At 48.3% G+C, this 18725-nt stretch overlaps 1 protein-coding gene across 1 annotated transcript in view; it reads right to left on the bottom strand.

The window, feature by feature from the left end:
- The window catches only part of LOC144158450 (tRNA (guanine(6)-N(2))-methyltransferase THUMP3-like), a 46528-nt gene extending 28530 nt beyond the window's left edge, over positions 1-17998 (bottom strand). Inside the window, exons 1-5 of the mRNA XM_077689330.1 lie at positions 17727-17998; positions 14942-15199; positions 12448-12791; positions 6541-6610; positions 38-165 (exon numbers count right to left, since the gene is read on the bottom strand). Coding sequence (XP_077545456.1) covers positions 38-165; positions 6541-6610; positions 12448-12791; positions 14942-15199; positions 17727-17975 — 1049 coding nt within the window. The 5' untranslated portion in view covers positions 17976-17998. The remainder of the gene's footprint in view (positions 1-37; positions 166-6540; positions 6611-12447; positions 12792-14941; positions 15200-17726) is intronic.
- Positions 17999-18725: the final 727 nt, after the last annotated feature.

Genomic DNA, 18725 nt, shown 5'->3' with positions numbered 1-18725 from the left:
ACGTGACGACAGCTAGGTTGTGGATACAGATGCTTACCCGCCGCCGCCGCTCCTTCCGTGGGCCCGCTTGTCGTTTAGGGCAGTGCGGTTGTCGTGTGCGCGCTGCACGGCTAGCGGGTGGTTGTCCCCGCACACAAACACCACCTGGGGCCAATTCACGCAGCCCTGCAACCACAAAACAAGGGCCAGAAAGGGGTCAAAAAGCCTACAAGAGGAGAAATCACTGGAACGGGCCATGCGCCATACTTTGTCAGGCATATTGTATCACATTGAAGAGGTCTAAGGTACATCAGCATACCTGCCAGGTTTGCCGGGATGGCATTAGGAAGATCTGACCGGGGGGGGGGGGGGGGGGGGGGGTAGTAGCAACAACAAAAAGGGTAACTTTACACACATTTTTTAATTTACTTACAACATAGCAGGAAATGAACTGTTTCTTCCTCCAAACTGCCAAGAAGCTTAGAAGGACTTGTTGTTGGGCGAGTTGGTGCATCTTGGCAAATGAACACGGGCCTTGCGCGAAAAAGACACCACACACAGCGCTCGTCCCGTCCGTCCTGTGTGTGGTTTCTTTTTCGCGCAAGGCCCGTGTTCATTCGCCAAGAAGCTGCACCACTGAAATGTTCGGCGTGGCTCTCGCTGCCCTTTTCAGAAAGTCCTGGAAATAGTACTGCCAAGCGCAATACAAAACAGCAGGAACTGAACTGTTTTGTTGCTTCGTCTAAACTAACAACAAGCTACAACACTGGAGACCTGCTAAATCTTCGACGTGGCTGACGCCGCCTTTTTCAGGAAGTCCTCGGAATACTGTCGGGCATAACAGTGTTCACCCCTGTGACACTTCGCCAAAAGAACGTTGCTAAGGGTTGTGTCAGACATGGATGCTCAGAACAGCGAGCGATTTTTCTTTACTACACTGAACTGCCTTTCGCATTCAGCATTGCTGTGTGGTATCGACAGGATTCCAAGCATTACTGCTGAGATACGGCCAAACTTCAGGAGTCCGTCTGCACCATTGATGTGGGAAATGGTGTTCCACTGGACATCAGCTCGCTCCTCTTGAAGCACATTTAGAGGAATTTTAAACGCCTGCAGCTTCACAAATTCCATCTCCAGAATGTAGAGAGCTTCGTCTTTAGACTCTTGCTGCTCCACCGGCAATAAAGCTGGAAAGCGCTCCACAAAAAAGACGATGTTCCGAAATGACATGGTTTCGATGGATTTCAGGTCCGCTACACGTGCGTTACTGAGTGCATCGTGAGCCAATGGAAATTTGAGGCAAATATAGTCACAAGCAGTGACCATATATCTTCAAACTGCCTCAAAAAACGGTTGTTGCTCACTTGGCAAGAGTCTATCTACAATGTGTCTAGCTTCTTGACCGATCACAATGTCTTCATCATCCCTCACTGCACTGCGGCTCTTGTAACAAATCTCAAGTACGTCCTTGTGCTCCTTTAGCATGCCTGGCCTCGCGAACCCTGACAGGAGCTCTTCAAGAAGCCCAAACAGCAGCAATCACAGCACGTGTATTTGAGGAGCTTGAGCTTGCAGGTGGCAGTTCAATGCCTCAAAAGCAGGGATAGCTGTCTTCAGAAAAAGGCAGCATGCTTTGTTGAGATCAGAGCTCAAGAACATGAACAGCCGTTCCTAACGTGTTACACATGGTAACCCTTCAGTCTTGTTTGCTGCACCAGTGCTCTTGGCCTTTTTCGATGTCGTTGGTGTAGTTTCTGTGGTCCTTTTTCTCTTCTGGTTGCACAGAATGGGCTCTGACTGTGCAGTTGGCACTGACTCCACCGTCGTCTTTGGAATTTGGTAAAACGACAGAAATTGTGGACTTGTGCCTTCTTTCTTCACCTCATGAAGGAAAAAATTCAACAGAGGTGCCCACTGATTTAGTAGCCTTTGCAGGCATTTCCCCAGCGACAGCCACCAGGTGGGCGCGTGCTTCAGGATTTTTCGGAACTCAACGTTGTGCATTTCGTGGAGCTGTTTCAGGGCAACTTTTCTCTTCGCACTCTTTTCCAAATAAAAAAAAAATATCCACGAGGACTTCGTCCACCTTAGCCGGGAGACAGGACGCTGCTTTTTCAGCCGCAATGTTTATCAAATGGCATGGACAACCAATTATGATTACATTTTCATTGGCCTCCGTCAGCACTGCCGCCACGCCATTTTTTCTTCCCAGCATTACACTGGCGTTGTCAGAACCAAAAGCTATGCAGTTAGACACCGGTATGTTCATTGGAGTGAGGGTATCTATAATCAATGCGCCGATGTTGCGCCCTGTAGAATGGCCCTCCAAGGTGCTCAACGCAAGCAGTTTGCTTTCGACCAAGTCCGCTTCTTTAGCGAAATACGTAACGACAATCGGGTACAGCTGTGCCTGGCTGTCGTTACCGCCGTCAATGGCAACTGAAAACACTCCCTTTTTCAGGGCGCTCACCGTGCTCTCTTGTGCGTCGCGTGCCATCTCACCGACGATTGCCGTGGTCTTAGTCCTAGAACATGCGTAGCGCTTCGCAACGTCCGACTTCGGAAACATTTTGCGCAGCAACGGTCCGGCGTGCTCAGATGCACTCAGCGGGATGTTGTGCTCCAGTAAGAAATCGGTGAACAGGCATTCTGCACGTATGACGTCGTTGTCGCTGTCTTCTCTACCGAAAAATTGTTGGAGACGATGTTGTTTCTCTTTCCTCTGAAGGTTGCTGGCGTGCTTCTTCGATGCAACGCGCGTGGCGACATCGGTTCTACCGCCGTGTGAGATGCTAATATCACAATTGCACACAGTGCAGAAGGCATAATGCTCCCCTTTGCGTGACGCCAAAATTCACCCAAACTCTGATGTAATACTGTTTCAACAATACTTGCAGATATTTTTTACACTCTTCGCTCAACGCCATGGCTAAGCCATGCACCGCACCGGTGGCCGGACTCGCCAGAAAGCACACAAAGCTCCCGGATAAGGGTGGAGAAAGCCTAGTGCTGCCAGTGCTGCGGTTGCCTGCAGCAACATGAGACAAACGGAAGTGGAGAAAAACCGAGATGAAAATAATCGGACCCTAGCGCCACCCAAGGGGCCGAGTCGAGTCCAGAACGGCCGTGCTCGTGCGTAAATAAAAGCGGCGGCGGCGCTGCGTTTCTATAAACAGTAAACTAACAATGGGATGAACAGGTTCACCGTCTGCGCATGGCCAACTACGCTTTTTAAGCGCTTCACTGATAACGGTGCCAAGTGGTGTCTGGTTGGATTGTCAGGTATACCTCCGGCGCATTGTGGCCAGACTGGGAAAAAGATTTGGCCAAAGACGGGTGCGTTTCCGGGAGATTTTTGTTTCGGTCGTACAATCGTACAAAACCATGAAAATTCGGGAGTCTCCCGGATAATTCGGGAAACCTGGCAAGTATGCATCAGCTGCACTGCACATCAACTGGTAGATGCGCGCCAACTACTGCGCATCAACCGAACCGCGTCCAATAACTGACCAGCCAGAATCATTATTCTTTCTGAAACATCACATCGTTGCCTAGCGCATACTGTGGCAATCAGGCTGCGTGCTGCGCTTGTTTGCCATAACCAAGCGTTCGTTATACAGTGTCGACCACTTACATCGCAACAGATTATCGTGTGGGGACGGATATAACAAGCGGTTGTGTCACCACTGGTTTGCTGCCTATAGAACTCGATGCACATGCATACTGCTCGAAATGTGGTTGCCCGAAGCACAATACCGTTTGTAGTGCGATTTTCTTACAGGCCTGTTGATTGACAGGTGCAGCTAAAGCATCATTTTAGAGTCGCAAAAATGAAAAAAAAAAAAAAACGGAATCAGCCATCTCTTGCAGCAAATTCTCCCGCTTTCCTCTAACTTATATGCATAAAAAAAAAAAAAATGGGGGGCACGTGTTCAGTTTTTATGTGAACTGCCCTTGCTCATGGCACACATAAGATAGCATTAAAGCTGTGCTCGCAGTTGGTAAGGCCATGCAGCAGCGCCTGACGTGGAAAAATAAATCCCGTCGGCCATGCTAGCGTTGGCACCTAAGTTCTAGAATAGGGGAAACGAGCGTTTGAAGGCCAGATAGGGAAGCCTCAAACACAACATGCTCGTTCACGACAGTAACTGAAGATTTCTACCCACGGCTAGCGGCCTGCTTGCCTTTCTGAATGCGGTGCTGTCGCGGCGAACAGGTCCCTCCGAGGTCTGCAGAACAGGCTTAGCATCGCCGCAGTTACACAGTCCCCGCTTTACGAAGCCGCGGCGACGACGATCACCAGCGCAATCTTTCACCATACTATCAACCCTCTTTCACGCAGTTATAAACCCATTTTATAGCAATGGTGCTGCTCTGGCAGGCGGCGACAAGTTTTAGCTGCTGCAATGTGCGCCCGTTTGAGCGTGCTCCCTACCCAACATTGCACGCAGATGCTTTCCGCGATCGTGCATAGTGTTTTGCGCCTCCCGAAGACACTCCGTGCTATTCAGCATTATTCATACCTAGCAAATGAAGTGTTATATCTACAAACTCAGTTAAGCCTGTGTGACAGACGGTGGCAATGGACATAACATCCCTATAAAGACATGCCGTGCCTGAGTGCTGCTCGCATAGACGCTGCCTGAACCGCCTAAACCATTGGCGACTTTTCCAAGCCACAAACGCTTATTGGCTGCAGCATTTGATGGAACCCGCTGATAGCGGTGCTTTACTCTTCAGCACCAGCTGCATCACAGAGGCTACGTCACACGCGATACGCTACTTGAATGCTCCCTTGAACGGCAACGAGAATTGACATGTAAACAAGGAAAGAACACAATCTAGCGATAGTGCACTTCAAATCATGGCCTATTTAGAGCCCCTTTCCTTGAACGGCAACGAGAATTGACATGTAAACAAGGAAAGAACACAATCTAGCGATAGCGTGTTTGAAATCGCGGCCTATTTAGAGCCCCTTTCAAGGGACACTAAAGGCTGAATTTAATTTTGTTTTAACTGAAAGATTATACATTTCGTAGCCCTCTCGGCTTTTGTTTGACGAGCAACGCTGCGTTATTTGCCGAGAAATAAGAAAATAAAGCTGCCCTTCCTCTCACTCGCTTCCCTTTCATTTTTTCGCGACGTAACCATCGCATCACAAAATAGGAGCGAATCCCCACTGTGTGCTCATTTTGGGACGAGGACAGCGGCACAGTGTGTGCAAGCAAAACAGCTTGCGGTGCCGGCGCGTTGCGGTGGCGCACAGGTCTACTGCAGCAACGTCTCTTTGGCCAAGGATGCTGGCTTGCAATTCGGATTTTTTACCAACGGAACGAGAAACGCGCTTAGATGCTCGACTGGCAGGTGTGCCCGCGTACTCTGGCGTCCCAGACACCATCAAGCGGCTGCGAGCATGCAGGGCTGCAGCAAAGCCGCTTTTGAAGCAACAAGCGCCGTTTCGAACATCAACCACGGCATCCTGGGCTCCCAGCTGGTCCCACTCAAACTGGCACCCTTACAACATCGCTTCGGGCAATCACAGCCACTTCATATTATCTTCTCTCGCGCAGCACGAACCTAGCGTGAAATAAACCCTCTTGAGTCTTCACGACAGCCGTGTCAGTAGTCGTAGTTGTCCGTAGGGCGATGCACGCTTTACAAATTATTAACACCGGCTCGAGGCGAACGGGTGGATTGGTCAGCTAGTTCATTTCACAGGTGATTATCTTCGAACCACACGCACTTTACGGGTAGCAACATTTTAAATAAAGTGTTACTTCCCCTCCTACTCCTCCAACGCCGTGCGAGGAGAATGGGAGATTAGAAGCTCGGGCAGCTCGCTTAACCACCTGCAGTGCATCTTGTTCCTTTTCCAGATGTGAATCAAGGGACTTTATCTGCTTCCTGCCGGAAAAATTGCTTGCAGAAGCTCGGCGCTCACAGTCGTAGGTTAGTGACTTTGCTAGTTGTGCACCAATGCTACAGTGGCTAGAATAGCTGCACATGCTTCTCCAAAATGAAACTGAAAGATGATGGACGATTGGTTGTTGAGAGAAACAGTCTGCCTCGGAGCGTATAAATGCTGTAGCCTGGGTTTTTTTATTAGACACGATGAGCTCACGGAAAGCTTCGATTTACGCTTATTTCACGCGCCCAACCACTTCGGAACTGTTTATTTCAGGAAAACATGTACAGATGCTTCTCAAATGATATCTCGTTATTCACCACTTTTGTGACATCACAAACCATGATACCCAAAAGCGTATGGGGCGTTGTCTCCTGTTTTTATTTTCTGTCTGATTAAACAACTGCTAGTTGAAAGAATGGTGTATTTAGATTCTCGGCACCGTACTCAATCAATACATGCCAACTTGTTTTTTTGTTTTTTTTTAAGTGTAGGCTACCATGGAGAGCTCATGAATCATTTTTCGAAACTATTCATGCAGGATAGTTTTAGCAGCTGTCAGACACAGAAAGCTGTGCATGAAGTGCAGTGCAGCTTTTGTGGTACAGACTACAACCAAACCTGCGCCAGGCAAACGGTCCAAAAGGTGAACCCACCTCGAGCGGGATGGATCCGCCACCCACCATGGGGTCACACACAACGTCCCCGGGCTGGAGGTCGCAGAGCCTGCACAAATATGCGGGTCAGAGGTCACACCGCACAGTTCTACGCCCTTTCAGCTAGATGAACTTGCCTGAAAACTAGAAATGTGCAAATACTTGAAACTTCGAATGCTTTGTGAACACCGCTTGCTTTCTAATTCACACCACAGCTTCATCATTCGAAATCTTTTCTAAAGTTTTGAATATTTGAAACTGAATAATAGAGCCACAGCACTTGGCTCTGCCGCACGACACCGAAGCTGTGCAAAAAGCTTAACACGTGAAAGCCTCGCCCACCCACGATCAAAATTTCACACACCACGAAAGCAGCAATTTTGGGTTATTTCTCTGCCGCGTGGCATCCCGTGGTACTATGTGCCGCATTTTTCATTACTTCAGTAACTATACCACATCTCACATGCACACGGCAGTTTGTTGGGCTGCTACCGGAAGAGAAATAGCCTAAAATTGCCATTTTCCTGGTCCGTAAACTTTTGATCGTGGCTGTACAAACCTAGTACTGTGGAACACCGATGGTACGTCCTCTGGACAACCCACTCCTTACAACGGATCCCCATGGTCCAGGCAAACTTCCCATATAAACAATGCATCAAAAACGCCAACAATACGACGCTTGGGTGCACGCGGTCCACGTCATAAGACGGACCCTGGTGGAGACAAAACAGGCGTTTCCTCCCACCTTTTATGCCGCCTTGTCCTCACCTTTATTTCTTAACCCCTGTTTGGCACAGCTTGATGTGCAAACGTCTGCAGACGGGGCAGACACTTGCTGAAGAGACGTCAGCAAGCATGCGGGTGCTAGTGGGCGGGAGTTAAATTTCGACAATCCCGCGTGGCGGCAGAACTCCGACACGACAACAGTGAGAAGTTGAAGTCATGTGGCTGGCGGACCGCGAATTCGAAGCTCCCATCAAGCTGACAAATATGAAAAGCACATACGATGCAATCAAACACCCGCTTTCCTCGCTTGATCGATTCAAGTTTCTTTCTTTCACGACGCTCTGTTCCCCTCTCTCTGCTTATGTCTGTCAAAGCTGTGTTTTCGCTCCGGTCCTTTCTTTCCATCCCCAGCTCGTGCAATCGTTCGTTTTGCTTGGACTTGGCAGTTCACATTCCGGCCTTTCGCCCTCTCAGTTTGCTCGGCCGCGTGGAGATAATCTCGCACGCGGGAGGCACAGGCCTTGTGGCCTGAGCTAGTGCCGGACAACATGGGAGTTGCAGGGCGCACAGCACAAGGCTGGCGGGCCAGCACAGAAGCCGTGGAGAGGAGGTGGGCACAAAATAGGCGGTTCTTTTCTTTAGAAAAAAAAAAAGTAGGCATTTTAGCTAAAGGTTTGCGAATTGCACAAGAACACGCTAAATATAGCCATTTAATTAAGTTCTCAGCAGACCCGTCGCGTGAGAACGTCTACTAGGCTGGCATTCATCAGGGTTGGCATTTATCTGGCATTTATAGTATTATTGGGGTTCCACCGTATTTTAGCTGACAAGGAATGCAACTTGTGTAAAGTTTATAAGCCTAAAACAAGTTTATTCTCAATATGGGGGCCCGCGTGAAAAGCCAAGAGTTGTTACTTGCGTGTAACGCTTGCAGTAACAACATAGTGGTGATAGCAGCCTCTAGCATGTTTATACGCAGCTACTTTATTACCTGGAGGGACAAGTCGAATATACCTCCTGATTGCTGAGGGTTTTCTGATGTTGTCTGGGCTGTTTTTATTGGAAATACTTCCTGATTTCGCAGCATGTTGAGGAAGGTGTACTTGCTCATGAAAACTAATGCGGGTGAAATTTTTGTTTCCCTGCGTTGCAATCTTGTCTTGATGTTTCACATTTATTATTTTCCATGTTTCTTATCAAGCACAGGAGTGATGCGGCCCGTGGACCAGCAAGAAAAAAAAAAAGCAGTGAGAAAAAAAAAGAAGAGGGGAGGACCAGGGAATTAGGCAACCATGCATTTTCGCAATAAAAAATAATAAAGGCCCTGTTCTTGCTCTTACAGTGTACTGATGATGCACTCTTTTGGAATGCACATTTTTATTCTATGCACAGACTCTGGAGTCCGAGCAAGTTCAGAGTCTGCAATTGCGGAAAGGTGGCCACCCAGTCTGCACTTGAGATACAGTGTAGACCATTTATAACGTAATCACTTACACTGCGGGACCGGATATAACGCGGGTTTTTGTGACTACCGGTTTGCCTCCCATAGAACTAAATGCATAAGCATACCACTTAAAATGCGGTTGCCCGAAGCACAATACCGTTTAAGGGGGGACGCGGCTTTCAACTTCGGAAAAATGACCAAAACATCGTTTTTTTGAAACCCACATATTCGGCTTCTATGTTTCCTATTCTGTGCGTCTGCAAAGTTTTTACGCTGAAAAGCGTCGCAAAGTGGCATAAAAAAATACTTTTGTCAGGCGCGGTGACAAACTATCAGCGCAAAAGGGCGAAAAAACGGCAATTTTCGGAGCGCTCTATCTCCGCCACGGTGCCACCGGGCGCGGCCATTTTGATATGGTTAGATCGGCCGAGCGATCGTCTTTCCGGTTCCGCTCGTCTCTTGTATCTTCGTTCATTCACAAACGCACAAACGGCAGAAAAGAAACGACGCACAAACGAAGCTAGAAATAGATGCTGAAGTGCTATTGGTTCGCGCAGAACAACGGCCCTCCTGATTGGATGTCGCGGGCGCAACGCAAGATGGCGGCCGCCTGAGCTGCGTAGCGAGCGGATTGAGTTCATTTTCGCCGCTTCGCTCGGCCGAGTTTCTGTTCAATCTGTGGTATTCAACACGCACGTTATGGCGATGGGAATGCGAGAGATAACGAGCCAGATTACGGGAAGTTGTGTGGCTCGAAAGGCGGAGGTCATCGAACGCTTCGTGGTGCGCGTGACTCTACCGTCGCCAGACCTTGGAGGGTGACGCGGTGTGCGCGCTTGCGATAGCGGTTCGTGAAGTGAACTTTTAGTCGGATTGGCGATGTTTACACGCTTAGTTATTGCTGTGTTTTGACTGTGGGCTCGCTAGCCTTGAGAAAGAAACGGTCGACGCGTCAAACGCTGCGGCGCGCACGGCATAGCCGACGCGCATTGGAGCATCACATGACTGGGCAACCGGTTACGATTGAACGCCGGTAGTTGTAATTAACGCCTTCGACGTTAGATTTAATCTTAAAAGCGACCTGACCAGCCATATTAGGTATAATCAAAGTTCGATATGTCGCGGTAAGCGTGCGCTGCGATGCGCGCGAGCCGTATCGCCTTTCTGCGCTACGTTTCCCGTGCACTTGTAATTTTCATGCAAACAGGTTTGAGTTAGTAATATAAGAATAAAAATATGCTCTCTGCGTTAAAAATGTACGTTACTGTGGCAGCATTTTACAGTGATTTTTTTAGGGAAATTATTGATACCATTGCTTAGGGCATACTGGCTGTGCTGCGAGAAATATTGGATGCCTTGAATGTCAAAAGTAGTAAAAAAATATGCTCTTGCATTGAAATTGGGAGTTATGCAGAATACTCTACCAAGCTTCAAAGTAGCTCATTTTCATCCTTGTGGTATGCAAACTTTTGGCAATGAACACCTGCACGTATGAGTACTAAGTTGCTGTGCCAGGCAAGATAAAACATAAAAAAAGCCAAAAATGTTCAATTTAAGTAAAAAAAATGCTTAACTTGTTGCCATGGTGACAACACTGCAAAATGAGGTTGTCCAGTGCGATACAGCCAACCAGCTAACCTACTTTGCATTGAAAGCCCATTGAAACCCATCTTCCCCTCCGTTTGGTTTGCAAAGGGGGTATGTACTCTTCAAGGAGGAGCTGAAAATGATGTTTTCTGGAAAGAGAAAGGCTGTAAAAGGCACTCCAATTTCAAGGCAAGGCCTTCCAGAAGCCCCATGTTCAAAAGGACATGAAAGGCTGCAACCGTGGCGACTTTTGATAAGTGAAACCTATGTTGCAACTTCGGAAGCCGTTTTCTCAAAACAGTTTTTTATGCCACCTATGTCGCTTGTACCAGGGATTTCTTCGTGACCACTGGGTCTATTTTGATTCCGTTTCTTGCATTACATTCCTTGATGAACAGTTCAGGTCGTGACACTTTTGGTTTTCCAGATTTGTTTTTTGTGACTTTTTTATTCAAATAGTCGTTCACAGTCGACATGCCTGTTGCACATTAACCTCTAAAAAAATGAAAACTAAAAAATATTGTTTTGTAAAAAAAAAATTCTGAAACTGTCACGACCTCGCCCATTCATTTGGGAATGCAAAGCACTTCGAACAAGTTTTCTATCGTGTTTTATAAGTCGCTCAAGCTCGGTACAAGCGGAACAGAAAGAAAATTTAATAAATAAAAAAGTTATCAAAATATTATCTTGAAATTTTTGTGATGCTATCACAGAAGCATTTCCAGTTGCTGTGCCAATTTTCATCAAAATCCACTCAGAAATAAAGTTGATTTTGAAAGCCACGTCCCCCCTTAAGTGCGGTTTTTCGGCTGGTCCGCTGATCGACTAGCGCAGCTGGGCTATTGTTTTGGGGTAGCAATAAAAAAAAAAAAGGAAGGATAAAATCGGCCACCTGGCGCAGCGCACACCACTTGCTCTCTAACCTCGACACACAAGAAAAAAATAGGCACCCTTTAGTTTGCCCGTACGTGATAACCACGACGGTCCTTGCTTGACGCACCTCGGAAGATAGCGACCCCCCCTCCCCATTCACGCGTGGAAAGTTGTTTCTATTAAGTGAAAACCGCATGGCCCGTTTTTGCATACGGTTTGTGCACATCGGCATTGCACGTGTGTTTTTTTCCCGCTCGTGTCGACGATTCCGCACTCGCTGCGGATTTTGCGCGTGGCAGTGAGAGGCACCTGATGACTTGCACCAATGGGGACGTGAACCTAATGGCAGGAGATTCAAAGCGTTCTGAGCAGCTGGCTGGCTGCACCAGAGATGTTTAGGCTTAGCACCGCGGTATTTTTTGGTGGGCACTTTCACAAGCAACGCGGATGGCATTTTATATTCCATTTTTCGCCCAGATTATCAGCTCTTTTCTTGCATGAGCATCTTCGCTTGTGCCTCATGCAGCATTTCAGCGAGCGGCTAGGAGCGGTCACTAGAGCTGCGGCACCACTTCGCGGCCAGTGCCGACGGCATGTTGCCGCCTCTTACCGCGCCGCACACACCATGCCAGTTGTATCCGCGCCGGCGGCGTTCACTGCACGTTTTCGCGAGAAGAAATCGCTCGATGCGGTTCACGCTTCAGAGCATTGTGTAGATAAGCCCCCGCCCTCTCCCTTTCCAAATACCTGCAGATAGTGAGCTGCACAAAGCCGATGTACGTTCCGCTGACAAGCAGCCGCTTTCGACATCATGAACACAAGGTGGGGTAAAAAAAAAAATCCGCCTGGTGTTCTTATCACATTGTCCAGCGGCATTTGTTCATGGAAGAAAAAAAAACGCAGCCATGGTCCTTCAAAACACAAACACAACGGAAGTTAAAGCCGTGCTCGCCGTTTGTAAGACTGCGCTTGCAATGTGTAAGACTCTGCAGCAACGGCTGATGTGAAAAAAAAAAATAATAAATGAAATGTTTTTTAAGTTCTGTGAGTTTGAATGATGATAAACACCGAATGATTGAAAGATAGGTTGCAATGTGGTTGGATTCGCGCATGTTTTGTTTATAGCGCAGTACTGCTTATAGTGCAGATTTTTGCGGCTCCTGCGACATACGTTATAAGCGGTCTACATTGTATTTCCATTTCTGTTCTGCCCTGCACTAAACAGAGTGGGTGCGAGTACAGGTCCCTGAGGCACACCGCCCCCTCCTCAGCCTCACCGGAGCATGTTGTAGGCGATGGTGCAGCGCAGGCTGGTGGGTCCAAAGTGCTCCAGGTGCCGGTGGTGCAGGCTGGTGGTGGTCAGGGAGAGGGCCACGTACACGCAGCCGGGGTCCACGTGCAGCACCACCTCCAGGTCGAAGTGGCGCATGTCCACGCCCCAGCCAAAGTGGTCGTTCACCGCCCCACCGAACGTGGCAGCCGCCTCCATCGAGGTGAACTTGTGGCCCTCGCCTGACCGGTGGCACGTCACCCGGAACTTGGGGCCCTCTGCCCGCCGCTCCTCCTTCTTGGCGTCACCGCTTCCCCCTTCCTCCTCCCCACCTCCTCCTCCCTCTTGCGTCTTTGAAAAGGGGAGTGAGAAAGGATCAGTCGGGAATGCTCCCCCAGTTTCGGTTTCGGTACTGGTACATACCAGGTACTGGTACAAACAAGTTAATATCCACTAAGAATAAGACACGAGGGGAACATCACCTTGTAGGGCAACCAGTTAAAAGGACACTAAAGGCGTGAGGGCACCGGCTAGTTGGTAATCCGCGAGCTTCACAGCAAAAACAGACAAGGGACAACAAGAAGTTTATTCTTTGTAGTCCCTCTTCTTGTTGTCCCTGGTCCGGTTTTGTGCTGTGAGGCTCATGGACACTAACGGCTAGGTGAAATTTTGTTTTAACTGAAAGATCACATGTTTCGTAGCATCCTCGGCTTTTGTTCAACGAGCAATTATGTGCTATTTGCTGAGAAATGAGCAAATAAAGCTCGCATTTCACTCTCCCATTTCCCTTTCATTTTTTCATGACGTAGCCATTGCATCACAAAGGAGGAACGAGGCACCAATGTGGTATAGGTGCTCTCGCGCTGGCAACAGGAGCTTTTACATCTCCCAAGCCATGGCCAAGACCAACAACTCTGGCCATGGAAGCTGGCGTGGACTTTTATCATCTCTCACCGACGGAACGACAAATTATTTTAGATGCTCGAGCGGCGGGCATACCTGCGTACATACACCGGCCTCCCAGACACCATCGAGGTGGCTGCCAGCGAAGCCTCCTAAGCGGCAAGCGCCATTTTGAATATCACGCGCGGCGTCCCGTTGAGCAATTGAGGTGGGCACCTTCACCTCACCTGGCCCAAATAGCTGTCTCATATTTTCTCTCACGTGGATTTAGTGTGACATGAACACTTTTTCAGAAAGAAGTTATGAAAGAAGTTACATACCGTAATTACCCGATTGTAACGCGCACCCGATTTTCCTGGCAAAAAAACCGAAAAAACTTGCACTTCTGATTGTAACGCGCGCGGAACTTTTTCAGCAAGAAAAACAAATGCGGGAGAAACGGGCGATTTATTGCTCGAAGTAATCTCACTCATCTCACTCCTCGTCGCTCTCCGCTGACCACAACATCTCGTCCTTGGCGCCGTCAAGCGCGTTCGCGATGCCACACTTCAAACGAACGTTCAACTATGATCATTGGGATCGTGTCACACGCCTCGCAAGCCCATCCTGCGAACTTCTCCAGAGGCGCACGCTTCAGCCGAACCACTAGTTTTGAACGTGTGAGAGCCGCTGCTGCCATTGCTGTTATCAAGTGCGCAAGTGGAACGATTTGACGATTTGTGTGAACGCCGATAGAAAAGCCTGGGTGCCTGTGCTTCTCGCATCCGAAAAATCATTGCTAAAAGCTTTGGCGCCACCTTGAGATGGCGATGGGCGGGACGGAATTTCCGTTGTTTCGGCAGTTTCAGTTTCAAATCCGATTCTAACGCGCATACGATTTTTCGACCTATTTTTCCGGAAAAAATGTGTGCGTTAGAATCGGGTAATTACGGTACAGAAAAAAACAGCAGAAAAGGTGGGAGCTACTTGCCTGTGCTAAGCCACTTTCGGTGCAACACATTCAACTTGCGTGATTAGCTAATGCCGACGAAATTAACTGCTTATTTAAATGTTTCTGTGAGGTTTCAGCTGGGACCCATAGCATCTCAAACAAACGGCTACAGTGAAATAACTGAAGGAAAATAAACACGAATACGCAAATTGGAATGCACCCTAACTGCAGCGATTTTACACAAGTGCCCTTGTGCTTTTTCTTTGTGTAAGAGAAAGGGATAATTCCGTTTCCCTGTGGGCAAAAGCGCCCCACTTCCTGCACGCACCCAGTGTCCTCTACTGATTCGCTCGGAATCCTCCTTCCATTCTTTTGAGCAAGTGCTAAGAGAACGCCCAGCCGTTCAACCTCAGTCGCCTTTGGGCAGAATTGCGGGTACCTGTACAAACAGCCTAAGTTCGAGCCACAGCAGCGCCAACATAAAGCCCCGAGTTTTTTTTTTTAATGTAAAATGTCCTCTCCGCTCAATCCTGCGCATTGTTTCAGTAAATAAGGGTGGTTTGTTATCTTTAAGGTCGGTTTAGGAGCAGGCCACAGCATTTCAATACGATCAATTAACATTCCGCATCCCACTATCTTGGAGCAGAGTATCCCCGGACACACGTACCTGCTTCCCCTCCTCCCCCTTCTCTCCAGCGCCGTCCTTCCCCTTCTGCTGCGGGGCGCACTTGCGGAAGAAGTCGGCCAGGGAGAAGCCGGCGTCCGGCCGCATGCGGCGCCACACCTCCAGGCCGGTCTCCCAGTGGGTGCGCTCCACCAGGGGCGGCAGCGTGGCCTCCATCTCCTCCTTGGCCGGGGGCACGTCCAGGCCCTCGAAGGTCGACAGCACCACGTACAGGTTGTCCACCCCCTGCAGACGCCACGCCTGCCCCCCAAGAGAGAGAGACGGGTATCATCATCAGTGGCTGGCAGCCAACAAGGTTTACCAAATGACACTAAGAATGCCAGCACCAAAAAAAAGTTTGACTAACCCTCACTTTGAATGGGTGCTACCTGAACAAAGCTGTATATGTGCATACGAAAAAACTACATGGCTTTTCTCAACCATTACTGCTAAACACGGGTGAAACAGATCAGGGAAGCATTTCTGAAAGACAAGAAAATGGTATTTAGATACAAGAAGGGGTTCCATAAAGCAATGGTACGTTTTCGTGTAAAATGGCAGATGGTAGGTTGAAAGGGATCAACGTCGTGAAGATGCCCCTGTAATACAAGGAATGCCCCAGAACAGCAGCCTCCTTCATCATTGCTGAACATGCGTCTCAGAACACGGACATAGTACCTCAGCCGTTTTTTTAACAGCGGATCTGTTAAGCAAATCGTTTGTGTATGGTGTCCGCAGATCAAAATACCAAGCGCTCGTGCCCGCGTGCACCAAACACGATTGTCAAGCTAAGCCTACCCACTTAGGGAGGCTGGCCAATGTTGGCCCCCCAAAAAAACTCCAGCGTTCGCCTCGTGCCACAAGCTGCAGTGAAGTAGCGAATCAGCTGCAATCATTGACTTAAAACCGTCGTGACGGTTGCATACAGCTTCACTAACTTCTAGTTTTGCGCATCAGTGTGAGCTTCCTGAATTTTGGTCTGTAAGAAATAGAGCTCCGGCCATCCAGTTTCAGGGTTTGCATTTTCTGCCTTCCTAATTAAGAGAACCAGACCACCACAGTTTCGCCTGCCATTACCCATCACCAACAAAACTCGTTGCGGGGAACCACCCGAAGTTGAGAACGCTCCCACAAAAGCGGGAGACAATATGATAACCATGCAGTTCTATATGGACACAGAACTGCGTCAAAATAGACAATAGCACCGTTTCAGGAAACTCAATTTCGCATGCCCCAGTGTCTACGCAGAATTTACCCACCAGCACGACAATCATCAAAGAGAATGAATAGAAAAAAAAAAAAAAAGCACTGGTGGGCTCCTCAACAATAGAAGCCAGACACATTGGTAGCGTCTGTTGCCACAAGCTATCTCGTTTGGTAGGCAAAGTGTACAACACGTTCGCCGCTCACATAAATTTTCTTGTTTGGCTGCGTCTAATCTCACAGCAGCCGTGAAAATTACCAACAGGAAATTCTCACGGCAGTTTCCATAAAAGCTGGCTGGTCTAACTGAATAATATTGATTGATTGATTGATTGTAGGGTTTAACACACCGACGCAACAAAGGCGATGAGGCGCACCATAGTGGAGGGCTTTGGATTCATTTTGACCACCTGGGGATCTTTAACGTTGCACCGAAATCTCGTACACACGGGCGTTTTTGCTTTTCGCCTTCATCAGAAAAGCGGCCGCCGCGGCCGGGAATAGAACCCGCAACCTCAGGCTCAGCAGCACTGAATAATATTACGTCCCAATGTAACCTAGCATAACATAACCTCAACAAACCTAGCATTACCTAACCAAATGCGTCATGACCTACCCAAATCCAGCCTAACTGCAACAAACATAATCTAACCCAGCCCAGTGACACAGAACACAACCTATATTAAACGTAATTCAACCCATTCTAGAAGTCCTGTGCATCGATCTCTTTGATATAGTAAAAACCGGAGTAAAAAAAGTGTTGACAAAATCACGATGACCGAAAAATTGTGAAATTAAAAAAAGACATTGCAATGTCGGACTCAAACCTGAGCCCTCTCGTATAAAACCGAGCACTATACCACAGCGCCACACGGGCAGCTGCATACACGGCTTTTTAGGGAATATCTATCCCAAAGAATCTCCGCGTAGCGGGCTCAGCCAATGGGAGGCGACTGCCGTGAGAAGTTTCTGACGGTAATTCTCACGGTTGCCGGGATAATAGACACTACCTTCTTGTTTGGTCGACATGTATGGACCTAACTGGATCGCTCTGCAAAGGAGAGTACCCCGAGATAAACTCGCGCAGACCGAACGCCTATTCGAGTTGCCGATGTTCGACAGTGCACGTAACTTCGTTGCCTGCTTCACCAACGTCTGTTTGTCTGCGCCTGTCTTCCAGTTTACTGCGTGGCACAGACTCTGGGCTCCAATAAGCTTTGTATACTAAAAGAATTTTGCGGCGTTCTTGACTGCGTGACTACTCCGTGCGTTCGAATGGCACGTTAGCTTCCAAGCGAAATTGAGGCTGCAGTCTAATCTGTAAAAACGCAACGCGCTTATTTGTCACTCACTCGCAAAATCAGCAGTTATATCGCTGAAACAGCTCATGCAAGCAAAGAAACGCACGTTGTATCGAAGAGCGCTCAAGTAGCCATGCATGCGTCTCCACGCGCAGCGCCCATATTGGTAAGTAATGTGTTTTAATTTACATCAAGAGCACAATAAGTGAGCCGACTTTCATCTGAGCTTCGAAATTAAACGCAAACATCTTTTTCGGCAGTGCCGGCCGGTGAAACCAACCCACCTCGGCCACGCGGTCGACTGGGAGCTCGAAGAAAATGCGGCCACGAGCGGTCTCCGGCCGGGCGCCGAGTTTGTCGATGCACTCGTCGCGAGCAATATGCTCAAGTCCCGTAACCACGGTGGCTTCGAGACGGCAGACCTTGGCATACTCGCCGGGGGATAGCTTAGGCGCACTGTCGCCGTTACTTTTGCAAGTTTCGGCATTTTCCATGCTGTCAGAAGCGACGCTGTCATTCGGGACGGCGGCCATTTTCAAACGACTGACTATGGCATCAGATTCGGCTTGTTTTGGCACGGCGTACCAGCAAAACAAAAATAAAAATAATAAACACGTTTTTAATTGTTATTTTTTGTTGTTGTAATTATTACTTTTTTAAAAAGTAAGATTACGTGCAACGACTGCTTTAAATTTTAGTGCCAGAAAGAAGCAAAACAAGACCAAAACAAAACGTAAAGGCCTAATTCAAGAACTTAGTTTTAATTTAGTTTTTTTTAACCATTACAAACAGATTTTTTTTAGTATTCAAGTCATTTTTTTTAACAGGCATTGTTAATAATTTCTCCGTCTCTCAGCCAGCGCCACTATTGCCCTACTTCCGCCACTTCCGTTTCATGGTTATTGCGACTTCCTTGGAAGTACCTTCGTTGGGAAGGTTGAATCGCGGCTCTCTTTGAAAAGTATTTCTTTTGACACTGGTGTCATAGTGATTCAGTTGTGCTCCAGAAACGTGTCGTGCAAAGGATTGTCAAGCTCTCCTACGTTCACCTCGTTCAAATGGACCGCCGGAACAGCTGCGCAACCGTCTCCCCCCGCGCGACGGTACAGGTGGGATCAACGGACGCTGGCCAAGTCGCACGTGCGCTCAAGTAGCTCTGATGGCTGATTCTATCGCATATTTGCGAACGTGCGTGGTTCCACGTGTAATTTGGGTCTAACTAGTTCTTTCGGAACTCTGGCACAAGAAACACGTCATCAGAACTGCGGGGGCCGTATCCGCCT

The sequence above is a fragment of the Haemaphysalis longicornis genome, unplaced genomic scaffold, assembly GCF_048455015.1.
Source record: "Haemaphysalis longicornis isolate Haplotype H1 unplaced genomic scaffold, Haemaphysalis longicornis Haplotype H1 scaffold_10, whole genome shotgun sequence".
Lineage (NCBI taxonomy): Eukaryota > Metazoa > Arthropoda > Arachnida > Ixodida > Ixodidae > Haemaphysalis > Haemaphysalis longicornis.
This window is presented reverse-complemented; position numbering and strand designations above follow the sequence as displayed.